This window comes from Poecilia reticulata, linkage group LG2, assembly GCF_000633615.1.
Source record: "Poecilia reticulata strain Guanapo linkage group LG2, Guppy_female_1.0+MT, whole genome shotgun sequence".
Lineage (NCBI taxonomy): Eukaryota > Metazoa > Chordata > Actinopteri > Cyprinodontiformes > Poeciliidae > Poecilia > Poecilia reticulata.
Window position 1 is genome coordinate 13,670,671 of NC_024332.1, and position 12,409 is coordinate 13,683,079.

At 41.0% G+C, this 12,409-nt stretch overlaps 2 protein-coding genes across 2 annotated transcripts in view; both read right to left on the bottom strand.

Moving 5' to 3' along the window:
• The window catches only part of cacnb4a (calcium channel, voltage-dependent, beta 4a subunit), a 34,954-nt gene extending 32,571 nt beyond the window's left edge, over nt 1–2,383 (bottom strand). Inside the window, exons 1-2 of the mRNA XM_008432335.2 lie at nt 2,114–2,383; nt 334–417 (exon numbers count right to left, since the gene is read on the bottom strand). Coding sequence (XP_008430557.1) covers nt 334–417; nt 2,114–2,176 — 147 coding nt within the window. The 5' untranslated portion in view covers nt 2,177–2,383. The remainder of the gene's footprint in view (nt 1–333; nt 418–2,113) is intronic.
• Nucleotides 2,384–5,798: 3,415 nt separating this feature from the next.
• The window catches only part of stam2 (signal transducing adaptor molecule (SH3 domain and ITAM motif) 2), a 12,244-nt gene continuing 5,633 nt past the window's right edge, over nt 5,799–12,409 (bottom strand). Inside the window, 9 exon segments of the mRNA NM_001319339.1 lie at nt 5,799–6,043; nt 7,170–7,336; nt 9,583–9,730; nt 9,810–9,864; nt 9,951–10,038; nt 10,116–10,198; nt 10,388–10,482; nt 10,999–11,197; nt 11,375–11,441. Coding sequence (NP_001306268.1) covers nt 5,839–6,043; nt 7,170–7,336; nt 9,583–9,730; nt 9,810–9,864; nt 9,951–10,038; nt 10,116–10,198; nt 10,388–10,482; nt 10,999–11,197; nt 11,375–11,441 — 1,107 coding nt within the window. The 3' untranslated portion in view covers nt 5,799–5,838.

Here is a 12,409-nt window from a genome sequence, read left to right on the forward strand (position 1 = left end):
TATATATATAGAATTTGCCCAAATTTGCGGAGGAAAAAACTTAAATGAATGATGTGAAAACTTGAAGAAAAGTACAAGCAAACAAAAATAGGGTGCAGAATGAAGAGAAAGAAGAGGTGTGTCCAGATAAGGTCCATTAATAACAACCTTCGGGTTATTAATGTTATTAATGCACACTGCATCCAGAATTTCAGAGGATTTATCAAACTGCCGTGAGACATGCAGGTGGGTGGAACAAGGAGTGAGAGATGGACGCTTAGATGGGGCAAAAAATAATTACTCAAACGACCCCCACGATCCCTTCAGCCGCGCCGAAGAGATTCAGACCCCTACCTGTCTGAGGATGAAGCTTGTGGATGTGGTGCTGCCGTCGGACCTCTTCAGGCGGCTGCGCCTGGAGTAGGTACCTCTGTTGCCCTGGCGATGGCGAAAAGACGTAGAATCAGAGTCACACAGCAAGTGAAGGACCAAGTCCAAAAGAGCAAAGTTTCAAAGACACAGCAGGAAATATTGGACGACTCAGACATTTCATCTGGAGAGCTTAAAAAGTTCGCCTTTCTTCATGCTACAGCCACAAACGTCAACATATTTTAGCGGGTTTTCGTGCCATAGACAAACACAAAAGTGGTGCATTTTGAATGAAATATTTTGTAGAAACATGTTTTACTGAAATGACCCCTTCAGGTGTGTCTCTCAGCAGGTTTGCACACCCACAGAGTGACGTCTTTGCTGAGCAGCTCCATCAGACTGGAGCGTCTGTGGACAGCGGTTTTCCAGGTCTTGCCACAAACTTTCAATGGGATTTAGGCCTGGACTTTGATTATACCACGTGAATAAGATTTACCGTAAACCATCCTGAATGTTTAGGGAGCATTCATAACAGATTGGAGTCTTTTGCAGATTTATTTTTTTTTTGTACCCAAGATTTTTCCCCACATATTCCGTCTTTGCGATTTCTTTTGTGCGATCTTCTGCCTTTGTTGCGATCCCGACAGGAGATGGAAAAACATCAATACTTTTGTAAGTCACTATCCTCTCGCTGACCTATTTTCGTTCACAGTCACTTTGTTCCAGAGCGATGAGGTAACGCCGCCTCACCTGGAAGTGGAGAGCAAAGGGATGGGGAGGTGGGGGAGTGAGGAGTGACGTATGATAAACGATTTTACTTCTTATCTCTTCTAGCTGCGTCTGTGTGTGTGGCATCCTGTCCCCTGGTGAGTGGAGAGAGCATCTGGACGCTTTCAGATTTTCCTGAGCTCAATCTGCACCCCCCAAGCCTCGAGGGGATCTCAAGAGAAGATTTCAGGAAAGCTCCAATAAAAAAAAAAAATTTTTTAAAACACTTGAATAGCTCACAAAGCAGAACTAAGGGAGGGATGCCAAAATTGACTAAGTGTTGTGTCAAAGTAACTTCGGCATCTTCATTTATTTAGTGTTTTTTTTTTATGTATTAATAATGGATTATTTGGGATGTAAAATCCCATTTGTGTGCAAACTCCACATTGTAAAAAAATGCCCAAAATAGTCTAATGCTCAGTAAATCGCACACATAATTTGTAATTGTTAAAATTATATATTTTTGCGAATGCATGTTTTTTGTTTTTTCTTCTTTTTCTAAGCTTTTCGGAGAACCGATCTGTAAAACAGCAACTAAAGAAAGTAAACTGCGCTGGGACGTTAAAAAAAAATAAAAAATAAAAAATCGATCAGAACCGCCTAATACATCACATAACGAGCTCCATCAGGAAATGTTTAATAATTGAGAACCTAATTTCATTCTTTCTTAATACGGGGAGCTCCTCTCCCTGACTGATGAAGACACCTCAGGGAGATGTTAGGAGTGATGAAGAATGGTTCAGTACTTACCACTGACAGCAGTGGTAATGAGTTCAGGTTCTGTTGGGTGGGGGGGGGTTCGTGTTAGTTTTTGAAGACTAATTTCAGTGTCTGGTACAGTTTTAGAGAGATTATGGTTTCGGTTTTTTTTATTATCATTTACTTAATATTCCAAACTTCTGAAGACGTATCATTCTCTAACTATCCTCAAAAAAGTACATTTTGTCTTGTTTTCTTTTTTTATTATTATTATTTTTGGTGTGTTTTCTCCTCCTACCTGGAACACAGGCTTCTGCAGCCCGTCTGCTATCCCGTGTCGGGTGTAGATGTGCCGGGACATCTCAGCCAGTTCGTCGGTCCACGGCGGAGGCTGCCGCTCCGCGCCGCTCCACTGGAACTGCTGCTCCGGCTCCGGCTGCTCCGGCGGCGGCGGGGGGCAGTGCACCGCCGGCTCCAGCTTTACGTCGCTTCACGCCAGCAAAATGGAGGAGAACAGGTGCTGGTGGGTCCCACTCTGCATCAGAACTGGCATCAGAGAGCCTTTTAACCCTCCTCCTCCTCCTCCTTTTCTTCCTCCACTCACATCACAAGCTGTGCTGCGTTCACGTTCAATGGACAACTCCAGGATTTCAGACACTCGGCACACGATGAAAATACCATAAATTAATTACAGTGAATGCGAAAACAGATTTTTAAAGATCCCAACAATTTATCTTTGTATATGTTTCACTGTAAACAACTTACATTTCGAAAGACATCAATGAAAGAGTGTAAACAGAGCAACACTTTGTACCTTGACAGCTGCGGAGAAAAAAAAAGGGAAAATGGTCGTAACCATGCAGTGGCGGCACTTTCACTGATATCCGCCATGGGCCAGCCGCTCCTTTTGGGCTCCACACACAACACTGGGTTCACAAGTACAGAACATTTGAGTTGTTTTTCTCTTAGGAAATAATACATTTTTACATAAAAGGCCTTTATAAAGCCATATTGTGTTTCAAAGAATCTCTAATCTGTGGGAAATACTTAAATATTTGACTAGTGGTTTCATTACTATAAGTATATTTAATTTAAGCCTACTTGATGTAATGAGTAGGCTTATATCAAAATAACACCCTGGACAAGTCACTGATGGTCCGTCACAGAATATTTCAAACATGTTCTAGTTATAAAAGTGTATAAATCAAATGGTGTTTAACACTTTCATTTTTTTTCCCATTACATTGCAAATTTAAAGTTGGCAAACCAAGAACTTTGGTTACTATGGTGAAATTATGCAGAAATTTGGATTTTATCAGCAAATACTTTTGTTTTTGTCCCTTTTTAACTGAATTAGAGAACATTATCAAACTATTATGTTTGGTAATAGTTTGGCAACCATTACCAAACATGCTCAGGAGGTCATGTTTTTAAATTCTAGAGATTTTTGCTTTTTCTAGACATATAAAAAAAATTATAAAAATTTCAGTATTGTATGCATGTAAAATATCCAGAATAAATAAGCCAATTGGTTCAATTATTGGACTTAATGGATAAAATTTAAAGATTTCCTCCAGAACAGCCAAAACGTGGCCCAGTTTATCCTCTCCCTCGGTTTATTTTAGGTCCTAAATTTCGTCATTCATATTTTGTCAACCCGGTGGAAAGTTCTGGCTTTTGCACCTCGTCAACACAAACAGATGATAAAACATTCTCAGTCTTCCTCGGCAGACTTGCAGTGTGTTTGTTTTTTTGTAATCCTGCACCAGATTTGAGGAAAGCCACCACACACAGTCTGGAACCGCAAATGCTCACCCAGAATATTTACCCCTGTGCAGATTTTATTTGCACTTCAACACCACACAGCGCCGTCATTCCAGCTGCACCTATTTCAGAAGTACAGCAAGCAGTTAGAGAATGAATAAATCATGCTTTCTGGGTGGATTAAAAATATTAAAAACAAAAAAAAAAAGAAATTGAGGAGGGACAGGTTAATTTAATTTCTTTTATTTTAAAGAATATTTATAAGTTTGCTCTGTTACAAAAGCAGTTTTAAAATCCCGGATAAAGAAACCTTTTCTGGAATATTTCAAATGTACAGAATTATACAAATCCAAAGAGGTCGCTAACCCAACGTGTTTGCCATTATTTGATTTCTAGAGAAGAAGAAAAATAATAAATCAAGGCATTCAGTGGTAAATAAACGTTTACAAAGCTAAGGTGCAATATCAACATGAAAAATAAATCCAGGTATTTTCACATTTAATGTACAACTCCAAGAACAGCAGGGTGCTCTAACTTTACACTTTCTGCTAAAACCACTGATGACGGGGGGCTGAATGGGGTCACTGCAACACGGTCGGGAGATTTGATGGACGCTACTTTCATTTTATCTGAAAAACAGCAGAAGGTTCAAAGCATGGCGTCTCACGTTGAGATGTTACCGAAAACCTCTGCAAATAACCTAAACAAAGAAAAAGCAGAAGCCAAGAAACAAAAAAACAACATAACTAGTTTTAACAAAGCAAATTACACATTTTATAATAGCCATATATATATAATCAAATCATGTGCATATTTGATCTTGAAATATGTTACGAAATTAAAAGATTTCAATAATGTACATTTGCATAAACAGAGACTCTAAAGTTCCAATGAATTGAAGAAACCCCTACTAAGAGAGAGATGTAATAACATTCAGATGACGCCGCATTTTGTACGATTAACGAACTAAGAAAGTCGAGTAGTTCCCCCCATGACTTGACGAGCGTTTGAAAACCCTACCTTGATTTACAATGAAGAAGTTCGGACACGGAAATCCTCAAACGCACACAAAGAAAGGAAGGAAGGAAGGAAGAAAAAGAAAAAGCGCAAAACTACATATTACATAAATGTCTCGGCAGAATGCAAGGCAGCGAGTTTGTGGGAAAAGCGGTGATTCGTTTACAGTAATGCTAAAACATTTTTGACATTCAAAACATGGATGCTGGTGAAGGTGAAGAGCTGGCTTTACACACAAAGAGAGAGAGAGACAGAGAGAGAGACAGAGAGAGAGAGAGAGAGAGACACAAGTTCCTCTCATCAATTCAAAGGAGAAAAACTGAGCTGAATAACCTTACTCTTGGAATTAAAAACAAAAACAAAAGCAGGATTGGAGCTTAAATCATATAGGAAAGCTGCTGCAAATAAACCTTAAATTCCCCATTTAGCCCATCATGCAGTTACAGTTTTTCATGCATGTTTGTTGATTAGGAAGAACCCAGTTCTCCCTGCCCACGTACATCTGGTGTTTTCTGCTTTGTTTACCCTCGCCGGCCGCTTTCTGTACCAGACGCGTTCCGGCCGCAGCGTGCCGTCACGCGGCTCGCACGTCGGGAGCGAAGAAGTACACCGCCGCCCCCTTAACCCCCTGCCAGTCGCCAATGTATTTTGCTCTTGCCAAGGCTCGTGTTCTGTTTGCGCGTTGCCTGAAGTGCGAGGATGGGTTTTATTCCTGCCCGTGCGTGTTCTTTTATTAGGCCGAGAGCCTAATCCTCGCAGTCTGCCGACCGGAGGGCTGCAGCTGCTGCGCCGATCTCCCTGCGTGAGTTCCAAAACGAGGCTGTGTGAAGGTAAAATATAAGCGTCTCTCCCGTCCGTCTGAAGTCTAGCCGCCCCGTCTCCGGCGCCAAACGTTACATTCAGAGGGGGATTCTTCAAAACTCGCGTCGAAAGTAGTACTGTACGGAAGTAGTATTTCTGCTGAACTGTGAATCGTGAAATGCTGATAATCAATACGTTAGATAAATAACAGTGTTTCTGTGTTCTGCCTCGCAGATGGCAGCTGACTCCTGACTCGGGTGCTCGCCCAGACACATTTCAGTTCCCTCAACAACAACATTGTAAGGCCAAAGAATGTCTCCTAATGCAGAAAAAAATAAAAAAAAAAATAAAAACAAAACAAGCAAACAAAGTTCAACTGATTGAACAGAAACTGGAATATCAGAAGAGTGTAGCTGAAGGTCTGCGTGGCTGTTTAGAGATTTACAGCAAAGGCTGCTGGTAGTACGCTGCCGGTGGCGGCTGCTGCTGAGGAGGAGGAGCCTGGTGAGGAGGAACAGCAACAGGGTAAGACACAGGAGGCATGTTAGCCACGTTGTGATAGGCTGACATATCCATGGCCACGCCCGCCTGGCCCGGGTAAGGAGCACCGGGAGCTTGGGTCATGTACTGGGAGTTCATCCCGCTGCTGCGAAGGAAACACACATATAATTCTTTTACTACTGGAGTCAAACTGGAATGAGAGATTGGTGAGATGTTGAACAAAATCTACATCTAGGATTCATTAGGTTCTTAGGTTTTAAGAAACAGTGACTCGCATAAGCCTTCATACCCTTTGAACATTTGGTTTCTCCCTACAGAAATTCTATGCATTTTAAAGGGACTTTAAATTCATAAGAAGTCCAGTTTTCCTAAAGCTGCGAAATGGATACAAATAGAGGGAGGTGCTCTGTTCAGATGAGGCCAAACTCAAAACTTTTGGTCCTACTTTCAAAATGCTGTGCTACCTGTTCTCTTCACGTCAGAGGCTCTGGTAGACCCGGTTCGATTGGGGATAAATATACCAACATTTGTTACATTTTCTGGTTTGGTTCTCTTTCACACTGGACTGTGCCAAACGATCCAAACGCTTCACAAATCTGTTCCCCTCCTCGCCTGTGGAGGCGCTGCACCAAGAACCACTGAAGGAAAACACACCAAACCCTCAGAAGAACTTTCTTCTTCACAAAACGTAAACAAAAATGAAGTAGAGAAGGATTTAGAGGTTGTACGATTTCACTTTTGTCTCTGGCAACAGAGAGTCATTTCTCCCGCTAGCGCCAGACTCTCACGTTCGTTTTGGTTGCATTTACCCAGAATGCCCAGCAGTATACTCCTGCTTTTTTAGTGGCCTCTGGTCCACCTGGCATTCAAAAATTAATTCAAACTGCACCAGAGTTCACTTCAACCGAACCGACACCTAGGTTTTTAGGCGGATCAGAGTCCGTTTTTTCTTTTTTTTTTGTCGACTGCACGTTCACACTTCCCCCAAACTAACTGGACTTTCCAGACAAACAAACTAGAGTTTGATTAAAGAGAACTAAACAAGGCTGTTTTGAATTCACACTTATTTTACAGGTAAGGTAAGGGTGTTGCCCCCATCAAGTCAGATAAAACAAACTCCAATAAAACACACTGATGTTTACTGATGTAAAAAAAAAAAAAAATGTGAAAAGGCTCTAGGGATAAAAACTCTTTGGCACCGTTATTTTTATTGGAGTGCATGGAATCCCTATTGACAGCCTGCGATCTGCCCTGTGGCTAATCCTTCTTACCTCATGTAGGGAGGCTGAGCAGCCTGGCTGTTAGGGGGCGCTGTGACGGTGGGGGGTATTGAATGCAGCGGTCCAGGCTGGTCGTTGGGCAGAGAGTAAGGCTGCGCAGGAGGAACCTGTGGGCCGCCGGGGGGCAGGTACGGGGCGCCAGCTGGTCCAAGGTAAGCCTAAGAGATGAAGAGCAGGTTTTAATATGAATTATTATTTTAAGATTATGTACTTCCTCAAGAAAACAGCAAAGAAAAGGAATTTTTTAAAAAAACAGGTATTAAGTAACATCCAGACATTGAGTAGACTAAAGCTACATAACGAAACGGTTTTCCAAGGTTTTTTTTTTCTACAAAATTTCTGACACCAATTTTAAACATTTTTTTTTTTTACAAGCAAATTTTAAACTTTTTCAAGCCAAAAGACAAAAATTTATTTTTCTAGAAATTTTCTGAGATTTTTTGGCAGAAATTTGCTCCTCTTGTTTTTATTCTATTCATAATGGCCCTAATATGTTCTCATAGTTTTCCAAGTGAAACTATAAATTCAATGCCTCATCCATTAACCCTGATGAGTAAATTTTCATTCAACATTCATAACTAATTTTCTTTCACAAAGTTACATCATTTTTGGTATTCCGTAAAAAAAAATAAAAAATTAATACAATAAAAATCTAGCAAACGGGAATAAAAAAACTACTAAATGTTGGTGGAAATCCACTGGATCTCAGGCATTTTCCCTGAAATAAAACACAAATATAAACTGCTGCTGTAAAAGGTTACTGTGAAATGTTTTTTTGTATTTTTTAAAATTGGCTTCTGAAACAACAAAAAAAAAAATCCCCAAGAATAGCAAGAACAGCACTGAGGGGCACTCGAGTGCAGACCCAACCGGTGACATTGATAGACTTTGAAATCTGCAGAGAGAGTCGGCGCCATCAATCATTACAGAGAAGGAAAAAAAAAAGTCGCTGCTTGAAAAGTGCAAAAACTGCTCCAGCTTCTCAAAGGAGGGAAAGATGCTGACTGTAACGTACCCAGAAAAACTAATGAAAAAAAAAAAGAAACGGGACACAAAGACGGAGGGTAGAAACTGAACCCAAATGTAATGCGGTCAACGCTTCACGCCTTTGTTATCAACATTTTCTTAGTTAACCCTGTAATAAATCAGAATAAGTAAGCAGAATATGAGCATCAAGTGCTGTGATTTCATTGCAGAGCTACAGAAAAGCAGCATAGAAGATTTTTTCCAGAACAAAACCTCTGTCTGAACACCGGATCTTCACACTTCAGCTTTCTGAACTGTTAAACGGCTCCAGCCTTAAATTATGCATGACGGCTCTGCTTCCTATTGATTCTGTACATGGAACAACCGGCAGCGCTTTGCAACAAGGAGATGCGTTTCTTGTTTGTCCAGCAATCTGGATTCATATTTTTGTTTTAAACCAACTTATAAAAAAATACTCATCTTTATTTTTAAAAAATAAAAAAAATAGCCTGTAAGCGACCATTTCCTTTAGTGATTTGTGAAACTTGCCAGTTCCTGTCAAGCTACTAATGAACATTGTTCAGTATCCAGTCATTAGTGAGGCTGAGTTCAATCTCGTTTGATTTCTTTACATTTTTTTAAAGTTTGGATTTAGATGAAGCTGCAAAGGAATTACATAATTTTATCCATCTTCCAGTTGTATTTTATCTATGCATTATTTACTTACCAGTGTATTACAGCTGCACAATATATGCATTCACAACAGCCGTCGCAATGTCAGTTTTTGCAATGTCAGAACTGCAGAGGACTGTTCAGGGTGGAAGGAATCAACTGAGTTTATTTGTACAGGACATTACATCACCACAACATGAACCGCATCATAAACGCATCGTGTAGTCAACTGTTGTGAAAGCTAACAACAGACACTACATTTTGTCAAATGCTATTGTTAAAAATCATCTATGCACTTCAAATATGTGATGTGTATAACAGTTTAAAAAAACAAACATCTGACCATGTTGGTGACAGTCAAAATCTACGCAATTTAAAATGTCAGCAATACTATCATAATTATATATTGTGCAGCCGTACTACCTTTACTTATATTTCTTTTTTAAAATATTTGTATTTATTTCTATAGATCTTTAGGTAAGTTACTTTATTCTTTGCAGTTAACATTCATCTTATTTTATGCTTAACGTAAATGTAGGCTTCTTACATTTGACTTTTATTGTGTCCAGGTGCGTGTTGCCATGTATTATGGTAAATTTATTGGGGTTTTGTGTCATATCTGTTATCTCTACATTAGATTTTTCCTCTGAAAGGAGTAATTTTACTTTATATTGATGTTTATACAGTTTATAAATAAAGTTTGATTGAAAACACCAATATAATTTGACAAATAACTTTTGTTTTCAGTGAATTGAATTGTTCTGACCTGCATGGGCACAGAAGAGCCAGGTGGGCCGTACTGCGTCTGCATCTTGGAGTACGCGGCGTAGTAAGGGGCTTCGTTCATGAGCTTGGTGTAAAGCTCCAGGGCCTCCATGACTTTCAGGTTGAGATCCGACAGCTCCGAGTGATGCCTGCGGCGCGGAACGGGACGTTACATCGTTTAAGTTAACGCTAGCGTTTATATACTGCGAAAATTGTACAAAACGACACCTGTCGATCTCTTGTAGCTTCTCATCAATCAGCGGGTTCATCTGTTCGCATGCACCTGTTCCGTCAGAGGGAGAGAGAAAGAAAACAGTTTAGATAATTATAACAGTTGATTTATATCTACAGCAGCGTTTAGATGCGTGCCTTCCAGCTGGATCAGCTCTGCAGAGTCAGGAGTCGCATCTGCGGGATCCGTATTCTGCAGGAGCGCCAGCGTTCTGTCCATCTTCGCCTGCGGAGGGAAAAACGGCAGGTTGATTAGGGGGCGGCGTGGCTTGATGAATGCATATTCATCAGAAAACCAGTTACCTCGTCAATGTAGACCGGCTCGGGCTCGGCTCTGATTTCCAGACTCGTCTCCTCCGGAGTGGCCGACTTCTCGACGTAAGCCACTGTGGAGGAAGCGAAAGTAATTAAGAGACAGCGAAGCATATCTGCTCCTGGGTAAATCGGGTAGCGGTGCAGAAAGGCAAGAAGAAAAGGGGAAATATAAGCACATGGGAGAAATGTGCGTGTTTCTGTTACGGTACGGTAGCTACGCTGTTACAGAGTAAATTAAAAAAGAAAAAAAAACAACTGACCTGGCTCTGGGTCGGCATTCAAATTGGTTGTGACAAAATTTGAGGGGAAAAGCCCGACTCCTCTGTGGTTTTCCCCTTTCCACCAATTTGGATCACTGCAAAAAAAAAAAAAAAAAATACAACATAACAGAAATGCAGATCAATTCAAAAGGCCTTCCAGGCTGAACGTATGCATGCTAGCCACAGAAAACAATCCAAGCAGCGTTTGGAGGATCTACAAAACACCGTCAGGAGGTAAAACTCTCCTTACGCCTGTGTAATATCCTCCAAATATTCTTTGCAATGTACAGGTTTTATTTTATTTTCCATTTTTGTAAGGCTAGCTGTGTCAATCGCTGAAATACTAAAGACAACTTCAAATCTGATTTCAATGATCACGTTGTCTCTTTAAAATATTTCCACTGCGTTTCTACAGTGACTGCTCTGTGAAAGAAACGACACAACGTTGCCATCGTTTCCAAATCTACATATTCATGAGCGTTTTTTTTCCCCATTCTCCAAAAGGCATAATTTCCCTAAACTTATCCAATCAGATCAGTTGATCTGCATCCAGCGGACTTTAGCTGATTCAGCAGCACTGACTCATAAATGTGTGAGTTATGAAACATCACCTGTCGTCCAAAACTATAATAAGTTCTCCGGCTTTGAAGGTGAGCTCGTTGTCTTCGGCTGCTTCGAAGTCGTAGAGCGCGCGCACTTTCCGGATCTCCTGCCCTCCGCCGCCGTTAGTGTTGGTTGGTGGGTCGGCGGTCAGGGTCAGAGGTCGTGTTTCCGCTTGCTGCTTCTGTTCCTGTAAGGATAACTCAATGGCTGCGAGAGGAAAAAGAATAAAGAAAAAACAAACAGCTTTTAAATTGACTTTTTTTTCCCCATTTAGAGGAACAAAATAAGAGACGAAGGGCTTATAATGTAATTTATAAAACAACAACGTCAGACTTTTACTGATTAATGCATCAAAGTGTAAAAATATGCGGTGTCCGTCTTTACCCTTGGCCAGGTCATCGTCATCTGGCGTTTTGCTCGGAGCCGGTGTGCTGACCTTTGTGCTGGATCCCTGTGGTCAATATAGAAACATAAGGTCACATCTGTGTGAGTGGATACACAACAGAGGGAGGGAGGAGAGAGTGCTGCACACAGACTGAATGGGGAAAAAAACTGGTTTCCTGCCACCTGCAGCTCATGCTGGGTACCACATGTTGCTCAGAAAGAGCTCACTCTGACGAGCAGGCAGAGAGTTTTACCGGCAATAAATATAAAGCACTAAAGAAACAAAAGGAGTAATTTCCTGAAAATCTAAATTTCTACTTCAACTTAAATAATCTGCGTCGCTTCCGGAGACGTCGACGCGCACGCTGTGTGGCCAGCAGGCAAAACGACAGCGAATGGGTTTAATGTTATGCAATCCGATTTAAATAAAGAGAAATGCCACCGTAATGTTTAAAAAGAAAAAATGACATTTGTGTTCAGAATGGATGATAGGCAAAAGTAAATACTGGCACAGCTTGAGCCACGCAACCTGCTGATGTTTGCTCATGAGCTTTCACAGATTAAATGTCATACCTGCTGCCTCGTTGTGGCACCTGCCTTCCAGCGAGCCGCGCTGCAGCGGCGGCTTCCTCACACCCCAACTAAACCCAAATGGCTTTTACACTATAACAAAGAGATATGTTGTCATCTAGTCCTGTTCTACTTTTCTATTCACTCTTGGAAAATTGATCTCATTATTAATTTGACATTCTCAGCCAATTAGTGTTTTGGTAATCCTAAATTTGGTTAAGTTTGGTCTGATTTAACTTCAGACAATAAGAAAAAAAAAGCGTTTGTGTCTTTTTATTAGGCATATCGGGTTTTAACAGGGGGCTGCACAGTGGTGCACAGCAAGAAGGTTCTGGGTTCGATTCCCGGCCCCGGTCTCTCTGCATGGAGTTTGCATGTTCTCCCTGTGCATGCGTGGGTTTTCTCCGGGTACTCCGGTTTCCTCCCACAGTCAAAAACATGACTGTCAGGTTAATTGGTTTCTCC